Here is an 11,566-nt window from a genome sequence, read left to right on the forward strand (position 1 = left end):
TAATAACTATCAGCTTAATTATTTATTTTTTTGATATAGCATCCTCTTTCTTTTTTTTATAAGTCGTCGGTCAAGCTAAAGTTAATTATAGTCTTTTTGAGATATATTTAGTGGATTGTAATTTCATCAGCCCAACCTTCAACTACATGTTACAACTTACATATAACCCAGAAAAAGACTTAATCATTACTGGTTGGGAAAAGAAAGAATATATAAATACTAGCCTAAAGATGCAATCCCTCAATTGGAAATTTTTAAATAAGACTTTTTCCTAGTCCAAGAGAATGCTAGCTTTCTAGTTGGAGATGGGGAGAATAGAGAGAATTATATATGTTGCCTAATTGAACATTTATTAGTGCTACATAGCTAGCTAGCTTATAAAGTTTTTTTTTTTTAAAGAGCTAGCTTATAAAGTTTACAATACTAAATTAGTAGCTAGTTTAGATTTGAATTTTAAATAAGATTATTGACCCCTCGTGTGACCGAAAAGATATATAGATATTATATATTAAGTTTGAGTGTCGACTTACAGAAAAAGGGCATCTGAAGTCAGAGAAAAAAATTGATCAAAAAAAAGTCAAAGCAAAAAGTGAAAACTAATCACTACTTATAAACATGTATTTAGATTATATTTCATGTAATGTGATTTATAATACATCATCGGACATCTAAACTATGACTTGAATAATCTGATTCCAATAATCTAATAGGAAATCATCCAACGAAACGAAATTTAATGTTATTATATATTCCGTTATTCTAAGGTGTGATCACTCAAAGTAAAGCAGAGAGGGAATCAAGTAAAGTAAAGGTGAGAATAATAGAAGGTTAAAGTCTATACATAGTAAGATAACAATATCAATATGAGCAAGCATATCGATCATTTTCAATAGGGAAGACGCGTGCGGTGTGAAAAGTATAGAATAAAGTGTAGTTTTAGACGTGAACTTGATGGCCTAGCTTTAAGATCAGATACTAGAAATTAAAATCCCGTGTGGTTCAAGAAATACTAAAGAGATGCAAAAGGTTCAAGGGTCACGAAAAGAAGCATGTATAGCTATAGCAATTTGCAACCTAATTATACACCCCATTGGTTGCTTTTAGTATTTTACCATAATATCTTTTGCATGTCCTACTACCAACTATTCACGGTAGAGGTAGAATTGAAACATGGCCACTTGTCATTTTAATGCTCTATAAAATGACAGCTTCAAAATTAGGCCCCCACATGAAGAAAAGATACGGGTAGCTTGTTTGTATGGAGGGATAAGAAGTTGCGTGAAATATTTACCTTATGGCCAATCACAAACTATTGTAAGAAAAAAATTGAGTGCACTCTCTCCTTAATTGATACCGACAATATAATAGTAATAACAATAACAATAGTATAATGATAGTTTTTTTAGGGATGAATATAATGAATTAATGATAGTTTTTTTTTTTTCTAAAGGAAGAATATAATGATAGTTGAATACATATGTAAATGCGCCTAGGATGTAATTGTGTTAAACATGCACCGAATTTTATCAGAATTTCACAATTAAGCGTGTTTGGATAGTAATATTAAAATAGATGGTCTTCTGAAAGTCCTTATATTGCATATCTCCTCATGTTTAAAGCTTGAGTTAGACTTCATAATATACTTATTCATTTTTCAGTAATTTTTGCTAACCTATGTCAAGAATTGAGGAAAGTCAAATTGAAATTTTTTTAAATTATAATTTCAACAAATTGCTGAAACATAAATATGTTTTATATGTGAAAAACTCAAATCTTAAGTAATCTATAACTATTTGTTTTTCTTTTGTGTGAATCGAGTGTTCTTTGTGTTAATTGTAGAAACTATTTTTTCATGCCAGATAGAACCAAATTAATGGACGGCAAATATTCACTAATGCATTCACATGTTTGAATTCGAACTAAGTACCTCGTATTTTGTTCTAATGACTCAAATATTTAGTCATTCTAATTCTAAAAGAAACTCAAATGTTGGTTATCCTATATTAATTTATCGTTTCACGTATTTCAGTTTTCTTAAAAAAATTATTGTTCCGGAAACCAACAAATACTCACTTTCTGGAAATCTATTCCAGCAAAGTGCATGTGTAGAAGAAAATATCTAAAAACTTAAGCAAAAAATTGTGTCAAATGAGAAAGGTGGGATAGAGATTTAAATAAAGTGAATGTTGGACCATGAAGAAAGTTTGGCAATCATCACTAGGTCAAAAACATTTACACAAGTGAGTTGTACACCATATATTTATCGAAAATCTAAAGACGTTAAATATATGAGTTTTGTCACTTATATGTTATTCAACATTTATTTTTCCCATTTAGTATGGAACTCCAAACTTGTCACAACAATGTAGGGGTATGAAGACCAGGTGGCATTTAGGGTGGGTGAGGGAAAGATTTTCCCATCATAGGAAAGTAAATTTTAACCATTAGATGAAATGAAAAACACACTTTTATCATACTCCCTCAGCACTGGATTATTTTTTATCTTCCATCCCTCTCTTTCTCTTCCATGTCCCAACTCACCCAGCACCACCGCCACCACTACCGCCACCAACACCACCACCACCAACATCAACATCAAACCCAGTTCTCAATTGCACATGTTGAAATCACAGATTTGATTTGGGTGGATCTAAGAAATCACATACAACTTAAAATAACACCAAATTGAATTTGCTCCATATTTGGTCTCAGTGGATCTCGAGCTCGTCGAGGAGAGGCTCCTCATCGGCGATGTTAGTGGAGCAACCGTCAATCCTTGAACCGGAGGAGGAGAGACGGCGACGGTATCTATGTCGAATGACATGAAAGGGATGTCGGAGTTTTGTTGGTGTGGTGAGCGTGGACGACGGCGAGGCTGAGAAAGCGTTGTAGTCGGAGATGAAGGTTTCGTAAGCGCCGGCGTCGGATACGACGGTGGTGTTGTCTTGGCGGAGGGATCGGAATAGGAAATGTTGAGTGTGTGGGTCCCACACGAGGGGTTCATGATGGAGGTTGAGTCACCGGAAGTTGATGGCTTGAGTCTTATGAGAGAAAATATATGGTTTAATACAATGGTGATGCTAGAATTTTCATGATATTACACTATGATTCCTATCTAGTCCAGTCCAGTAATTGATAGAAAGCATATACTAGGTTGTGTTTTGTGTTCATCATCTCGACAAGAACAAAAACAGTTGTCGTGATAATTACTTGTTCCAACAATTACAATGAAGATTGAATATCAAAGTTGTTGTTGGTGGTGGGTTAATTGGTGTCTGGTTGATGATTGTGAGGTTGAAGATAGGTTGAAGACAAGGGGGAAAATCTAGTGTGGAGAGACTATGTTAAAATCAGTGTTTCTCTTTAATCTAGTGGTATAAATTTGCTTTTCAATAGTGGGAAAATCTTTCCCTCACCCACCCTAAATGCCACCTGAAGACCAACAATGTGGAAGCAAACCAACAATGTGGAAGCAAACAAAACTGCATGTTCTACTTTTAGTTTTGGGACTATATATATATATAATTCCAGGTTACATTGTCTTTGGCCTACTTCAATCTTGACATATCTCTTACTCATTTCCTTTCTTTCACTAGCAGTCCATTCCAATAATCAATATCACGTATAATTTGGTCAAAAGCAAAATGCATGATCTTTTGTTTGAACGGCAGTAATGCAGTATTATCTATCATTCACAATTCAATGGGAACTCTCGATTGGCTCTTATCTTGGACAGTGGATAGTGACATAAAGCACCCACTTGGTTAATGTGCTATTGGTTTTCATCAGATTAGTTTACTGTCATCATCAAACAATACAATCAAATTACCATGGCCCGAAAGGAGGAGAAACAGGTAATTCCCCACTTTTATAGACAGTTTTTAACAAAAATATTCAGAAAAAAAAATAAAAAAAATATATATATATATAGTGAGAAGAAAAAACATTTTATCATGTTAAGGATATGCAGCATTAGTCGTTATGAGTTTATATCTCATTACCATTTCTCATGAGTTGTTAATTACATTTTACACATTTCTTATATATTTTTGTATTTTTGAGTTGCTGCTAATTACATTTTACACATTTCTTATATTTTTTGATGATTTTTGTGTTTATCTTAATTTAAAAAAAATCGACTGAGATAAATAAAATCTAGTTTGAAGCCGTGATAGTAAGATTGAATTTAGGTATTACTCAAACAAATTCAACCAATACGGTGAACTTATTTTTTGCAACAATGTCAAAGTAATGAGAGTCAAAGGGACACATGAGTTGAATCTGAGATCAAGCAGTTAAGAGGAATGGATGATGGAGTGAACAAATATCATAAATATTCTGACACTTCATAATCGTTGTCCACAAGGTGAGGTTTCTTGGAAATAATTTTTTTTTTCTTTGACAAATATAGTTCAAAAGATCAACAAAATTATTAGAGGAATGAATCAATTATTTTGTGGGAATTATCGTACGCTTTGCAAGCAAATGCAAGAAGAAATATGAAATATTGTTTACAATCCGGATTTACAGAATGTCCTCTCTCAAAGTTGCTTTAAACTTCACTCACTATTTGGACCTAGATATGAGTTTGATAACATTGGCAAAGTGGTGTGATTTTGGTGGTACAAGAGCATCGTTTCCAAGTAAAAACAGGTTTCAAACTTCAACATATTATAGGTCAATTATCATTCTCTTTTGAAGACTACAACTTCAAGGAAACATTACAAATTTTGATTTCACAAAAGTCAACCAAGGTTTTAGTACATGAGAAATATGTACCTGGTCGGACTCTTGAGACATCAAATTACTCGCAATATGTAAATAATAAATATACAGTAGCAAATGCTAAAGTGACATGTTCAAAAAGATTTGCCCACCGCAACTTCAACACAGCTAAGCACAGTGTTTTCCCTCTAACCACTTCGGAGCAAAATGTAAACAGATTACATACAAGCCTCGTTGCCCTTTCATGCATGCAGTGTTTCATCAGTGCCTTGAACGGTTTCTTAGCCTGAAATGTCAAATTTCTGAATCAGTAAATCATGATTGAGATGATGAGGAACAAACCTCTGAGGCACAGGAAAAGAAAGACATCAATTTCACCTGGGAGAACGAGAATAAGGAGAGCGTGAACGAGGTGGAGAACGGTTGCGAGAAGGGGACCGAGAACGGGTGTGAGAAGGGGACCGAGAACGGGAGCGAGAACTTGAGTGATATCTTCTGGAACCCCTACTTCTACTTGGACTTCTACTACGCCTGTACCTTCTGCAGTTAATCATAATATTAATTAAACCAGAGGAAAACAAAGCAAGGGCTTGCAAAACTAGCATAATTTTATTAACGGGTAACCATTCACTGTTTCATTTTGCTGAGAAGTCCCAACACCTTGATGGTTAAGGTGTTCCGATAAAGTTACACAGATTACAAATCCTAGAGTACACAATGTGTGATAGAATAAAATACCTTGGTGGGGAACGACTGTAACTCCTGCTGCGGCTGCGACGTCTATACCTACTCAATCGACTAGTTTCAGCAAGCTTTTCTTGCCTCTGTCGCTCCTGTTCTCTTTTCTTGGCTTGTTCTGCAGCAGTATCTTTTTTGACTGCAAAAGAAAAATAATGCTCTACATCAGAAAATGTTGAAGTTTATTTGATTTGCAGTTGAGATAAATTATTCAAACAGTCATACTTTGTTTGTTCAGTTGCTTATTCATGATCCTTTTAAGTCTCTCTTGAGGTGTTTCTTTCTTCTCCCCTGGTTGAGGTTTTAAGATCCCTCCAGAACCACTTGCCTTTAACTTTGCTAGTGCAGAGCCTGAAGGTGTGCTGTGGAAAAGAGAATAGCAATAAGCATATAAATAAAAATAAATAAAAAATTCAGATATTTTAAAAGAAGCTGAAATAAATATCCCATTGCAATAATAAATTCCGAAAGAAAAAAAATCTGAGAAAAAAAGAATATAGAATAACTTTACAGTATCAATGATCGAATGGAAGTATTATTAACTGTTTAATGAATATAGAATGAAATCTGATGCAAAATCTAATGGCAAATAGAGCATGCAATGTTAGACAACTGACACAGAATACCGAGCCCTGCATTTGGAGAGTGTACTCTGTACACGAGGAAATGTGGGATAATGGAGCAAAAGAATCAACCAGCTGTGGACATGTCAGCCAAGGGGGGTCGGCTGGTAAGGAATTGTTACAATTATTATGTTTATTTTTCAAAAGGTTGTTATTCTGTTCTGTTGTTTCTTTGGCATATATTTGTGGTTTTCTCTTGTTATCTGGCATTGGCAGAGGAGACAATTTATCGGGAACCTTGAATTATCTCTTGAGGGAACTTGTTTGTTGTGGAAACAGAAAACACTTCATTTGCACGAGCTTAGCTCTGGGGGATTGACGTGTATGGATTTGCTGAATCATTTCTAGACACCTTGTATACATCTTTAAGAATGCAATGAATTTTTGTATACATCTTTAAGAATGCAATGATTTTTTTTTCCTAAACAATATAGTTCTACCATTCCTAACAGATGAAACCACAAAAACCATTTTAATAGAACTCTATTCACATTCATATATACACTGTTGGGTGATGGTATACCTTACGGGTGGCTTCAAGACTTTAGCGCCTTTATCAATAGATACACCAGAAGCAGGATCGACATGCAATGCTTCGAGTATACAACCAGATGATGACCTGCAATACAGTAGAGGTATCAGATAAAATAATTGTAATATTTACATGCAGCTACAGATAAATTATGCAAAATTCATTTCAGGGAACATTGAGCTCCAAATAGGAAGTATCCTCCATCTTCCTCTTGGCAGTTACCCTGACAATCCTAGTCATGATCTATTCTAAAACCACAAATAATTGGCTCAGGAAATAATATGGGTGATATGCTGCGCAGAGAAAAGACTGTCATCAATCTTGGCAATAATTAAAGGTCCAGTGCTCCGACCGGTTTAATGTATCAACTCGAGATGTGGGAGATCGCGGTGGAGAAAATCCTTCACGCCTGGTTCCATCTGCTTCTCCAGAGCCCCCAAATTCAGTTATGTATTCTATTTTTGGAGTCTTTGATTTGTTTCGGAGAATATCGTCAAAATGACTGCTCCGTGAATAACGCCTTGCATAGGACGGGGAGTAGGACCGTGATCTGGACCTTGACCTGCATATTGAAAATGTCAGAAATACCAAATAAATTCTCCTTCACGAGAAGAATGGGTAAAATGGAAAACGCATGTGTTCAAGGAGTGCTAATGCTATACCTTCTAGAACGAGAATAAGCTTCGTAAGTAGGACTTTGCCTTGATTCCCTGCATGTATATATTGAGTCAACCATTAAGACTAGTATGCAAGAATAATCCGCTATCCATTTGTCAGTGGGAGCACAATTTCAGATATTCTTCGTTCAATCGGAAGCAGAGAAATATCAATATTTTCTACCGGTAGGGGTCATGATGTAGCACACGAGTTCCAGGTATCCGTGTAGCTTCTCGCTCTCTCTCCCTTTCAACTTGAGAGGCCTTCCTTCTTTCCTTACGACTCAGTTTCCTCTACAAAATTTACAAGATATACCAGTCAAAAACATCCTACACGGTAACCTTAAAATATCAGCAAAAATATTATTCATTCTTATCATGAACATTTCCACTTACAATTGCAGGATCGCCTTTGATTATCTCCTTTTGCCTTTTTTGTTCCTCTTTGGCTTTCTTGTCCATGTAAACAAGCCAGCCATACCTTTTGACCCCATATTCTTTTGCAATTATCTCCATCCCTTCATCATTGCTATCATCACTATTAAAATCCTCATCATCCTCGTCGTCTTCATCTTCCTCATCATCGTCATCTGAAATCTGAGATTCCTCTTTACCATTTCCGTCATATGAAAACCCAACCTGTGAGTAAGATCCTTTGGTTGCAGCAGGCTGTGACACATTAGATCTACAAATGAAACATGAAATCAAACAGATAAGTTTATATGTTACAAAGTGTGCAAACAACACATCATATAAAGCCGCAAATTATAGATCTACGGACCAGTTCAGACCATGCAAGAATCAATAGACAAATTCAAAATCAGAAGACATGATAACAAATTCACAATCAATTAACAAACTGACAAATCACAAAGTCCAAAATTACTACATAGAGAAATAGACAATTACGGTTGGACGGAGTTCCCCTTGTTAGAGTTGGACTAAACTTTGTAAAGCTAATTTTCAGCTCATCTAAGTTGTGGCTTCATTCACCTCATCAGTCTCTTGGATTCATAGCAAACTTACAACACATTTGCGTGTGTTATATGGTTTGTGACCATTGTTGTCAAAATCGCAATCTAACACCCAAGATCGTACGATTTTGCGCTTTTTATGGCCATCACCGATCTGGAGCGGTTAGCAGATCATAAAAGACGTCGGAGCGGCTGGCAAGCCGAGGAAGAGCAGAAGATCGCAGAATCGGCGTTTTTCTGCAATTGATTTCGACCCGATTCAGAGGGTGATGACCCGACCCGGGTTTGAACCGGCACCGTCCAGTATGAAAACGACCCGTTTCCACTTGAAAAGGTCAGAATATACCATTAATTTCGTTTTTGGGGAGTTGTTGGTGTTTTATTGAATATTAGGTTAGAGAATTGGGTATTTCTTTGAAATTGTGAATTTTTCTCCTCTTATTCTCTGAAATAGTAATTGATTCAATTATTCATTCAATGAATCCATTCCCTCTCATCCTTCATTTGTTCTATAAATTTCAACCCATTCTCTCTTAGTTCTCATATCACAGTTTGCAAATCAAAGAAAAAAAAGAAAAAACGTAAAACAACCCAGTTTCACGTTGAACTAGTTTTTTTTATGTTTAAGAAATTGATGTGTTGTTATTTTTATGAAGTTTCTAAATGATGCTCAATTAATATGAGAATGATGATTAATAAAAAGTTTTTTTTATGGAAGGTTATTTTTTTTTTAGTATCTTTTATTATTATTTTGTCTATTAGGTGGGATCTTCTACGCTCTTTCTATGCCCCAACGATCTTTAGTAGGATCCCGATTTTGACAACCTTGTTTGTGACTGTCTATATGAGAACAATGGGGCTGATGTGTTCATGTTTGTTGCGTGCATATTTGGAGTCGAGTGATACCACTGAGGATAATAGTTTGTACAGAACCAACCCTTGTCATTTAACATGTATTTTGAATATTTGCAAAACATTAAACCACTGTCTTTTAGGCATATCGAGGACAATTGATTATAATGTTTCAGAATCACCTAAATAAGTTTCAGATAAAAAAGGAATCGCCTAATTTTACATGAAAACAATTTTCTGGTCGCGTTAACTCAGTTCTGAGATCTAGAGTTGTAAACTCAAACAATTCTACAACATAACTCGAGAGTTTGACAATAATGGAAATAATGACTCAAAATAATCAGTAGTGTACGGAAGCACAATATTGTTAGCATATGTTGCTTAAGAGCAAAAAAACAATCTCAGAACCAACAGCTATTTACAATTTTATTTTTACACACCATGCTATTAAGATATATGGATACATCAATGCTTTGCTCAGATATGACATGAAACAGTCAGTTAAACATGAATGGAAAGAATCTCCCAACCTGTCTGATGCAAATGGAGCAGCAGCCTTGGCCTCCATCTCTAGATTTACATGTTGCAAAGCGTCCTCATCGGTAACTGTTACCATTAAAAACCAAGTTTGTAAATTTAGCTGCGAAATTAATCCCTGGATGTCAGGTTGGCCACAATTCTAGAACCTTTTCCGTTCTATGGCTTTATTATCAGGAAAAAAGAATATTGAAGAGAAGAGATACAAAAAACCACAATAATCAAAATGTTTATATTATGAGAATCAAACTCGTTGTCAAGAAATAAAGAAGTACCGACATCCTCTACGCCGATGCTTTATTAAATCCCGATAACGCTCAAAATTAACAAACTCTTCTAATTCTTCTTCCTCTTCAGACTTTTCCTGGACACGCCTAAAACTACTATCCCGAATGAAATCTAGGAGAGCACGCCCATCAAATCTGCAAAGGTATAGGTTTAGCAGTCGATTATTTATTATTATTAATTAAATCAAACATATAAAACAAGAATTCACAGAAACAGTAGAAAAACGGCACACCTGTCAATCAAAATATCTTGTTTCCCATTCCAGGGTATCCTGAGGAAAAAAATGAATTATAAGATCAATTGTCAGCCATAAACGAAGTATATGTTTTACTAACAAAAATTCAGAGGATACATTATTTTTAGATAAACCAAGAGCTTGCAATGCATCAAAATGCCAAATCCTAACTAGGTTTGCACCCCAAAGAGAAGAGGAGGGGAAACCCAAGCAAAATTAAGAACAGCGGAAAATAGGAAGAGAATCCCGCTAAAAAGCACCGGACAAGGAATGTCCGCGCTTAGCTAACTTGTCAGCACAATAATTCCCTTTTAGCGTGATCAAACAATTATTGATGCCAAAATTCAAACTTTTGGAACCGAAAATCATCGCTCTAGGGCCAAAAAACTTGATCAGGTGCATAATCGCAACAAATATGATAATTGATGGACCAAAAATTTCGATTTAAAGAAGAGAGGACCATTTTCGTGAGCATGATGAAATAGAGACCAAAAGTGCAATGAAGCAAAAATAAAATGATATGGTAAACCAGAAATGCATATTGATTAAATCACCTCACTCATTGTACTAAAATTAAGATCCAAACATACAATAGCATCAACAAAAAAATTATCTTTGCATAACATTTCAAACTAATGAGCTTATTTTTTTCTCCCCTTATGTTGAATACATCAAATCCTCCAGAATCATTGAAATAAACAAATAAATTATCTTCATTTGAAGTATGAACTATCTAAAAGATCCTAAACGACACCATTAATCCCAAATTATAGAATAAAAATTCTAATTTCACAAAAACTAAAAATATAACGAAATCGAAAACGAGAAGAAATGGAATAGAGAAACTAACAATCCTTGTTGATCTTCGGTGGCTTGATAAAGCGCGTCATCACGATAAGCACGAGAACGAGAACCAACGACTTGAATTGATTGCATAGGATCACCACGACGTTTTGCAAGGTAAACGGCACGTCGTTGTGCTCGTTTTCGAGCAGCATCCATCATGTCGTGAACCTTCTTCTCCGACCTCCTTGCCTCATGCCACATCTTCCTTCCTTCAAATTCTTCCAACCCTAATTTTGATTTCGATAGTTTCAGGTGATTTGATTTCCCACCAACCCGGTGAATGAATGAATTTCAGTGACAATTGAGATTGATTTTTTTTTGTTTCAGAACAAACAATGATGTTGTTGGGATTTCATTCTTGGGCCTAGATTTGCTGATAGGTAGTATCTGAGGCCCAATAATAATGTTGCGGTAATTACTTTTCTAACACTATAGTTTCTCGCGTGCCCTGTTCATGTTTTAAAATCTGAAATGTTTTCAACGTGGATTTTATAATTCAAATTGCATAAGACGCGCGAGAAACTCATAAGATAGAAAAAGAAACAGTCTAATGTTGCCTA

General features: G+C 35.3%; 1 protein-coding gene across 1 annotated transcript; it reads right to left on the bottom strand.

Annotated features, from left to right (window-relative positions):
• Positions 1–4,636: 4,636 nt before the first annotated feature.
• LOC11426280 (CLK4-associating serine/arginine rich protein) lies at positions 4,637–11,355 on the bottom strand. The gene is made up of 13 exons (XM_024784523.2): positions 11,011–11,355; positions 10,158–10,196; positions 9,917–10,059; positions 9,631–9,706; positions 7,671–7,959; positions 7,459–7,568; positions 7,281–7,328; positions 6,971–7,180; positions 6,610–6,705; positions 5,689–5,825; positions 5,464–5,602; positions 5,104–5,265; positions 4,637–5,011 (listed from the first exon to the last, which is right to left on the bottom strand). The coding sequence occupies exons 1-13, from the start codon at positions 11,205–11,207 to the stop codon at positions 4,987–4,989; spliced, it is 1,671 nt and encodes a 556-aa protein (XP_024640291.1). The 5' UTR covers positions 11,208–11,355; the 3' UTR covers positions 4,637–4,986.
• Between the last annotated feature and the right edge of the window lie 211 nt (positions 11,356–11,566).

Source organism: Medicago truncatula, chromosome 5, assembly GCF_003473485.1.
Source record: "Medicago truncatula cultivar Jemalong A17 chromosome 5, MtrunA17r5.0-ANR, whole genome shotgun sequence".
Classification (NCBI taxonomy): domain Eukaryota; kingdom Viridiplantae; phylum Streptophyta; class Magnoliopsida; order Fabales; family Fabaceae; genus Medicago; species Medicago truncatula.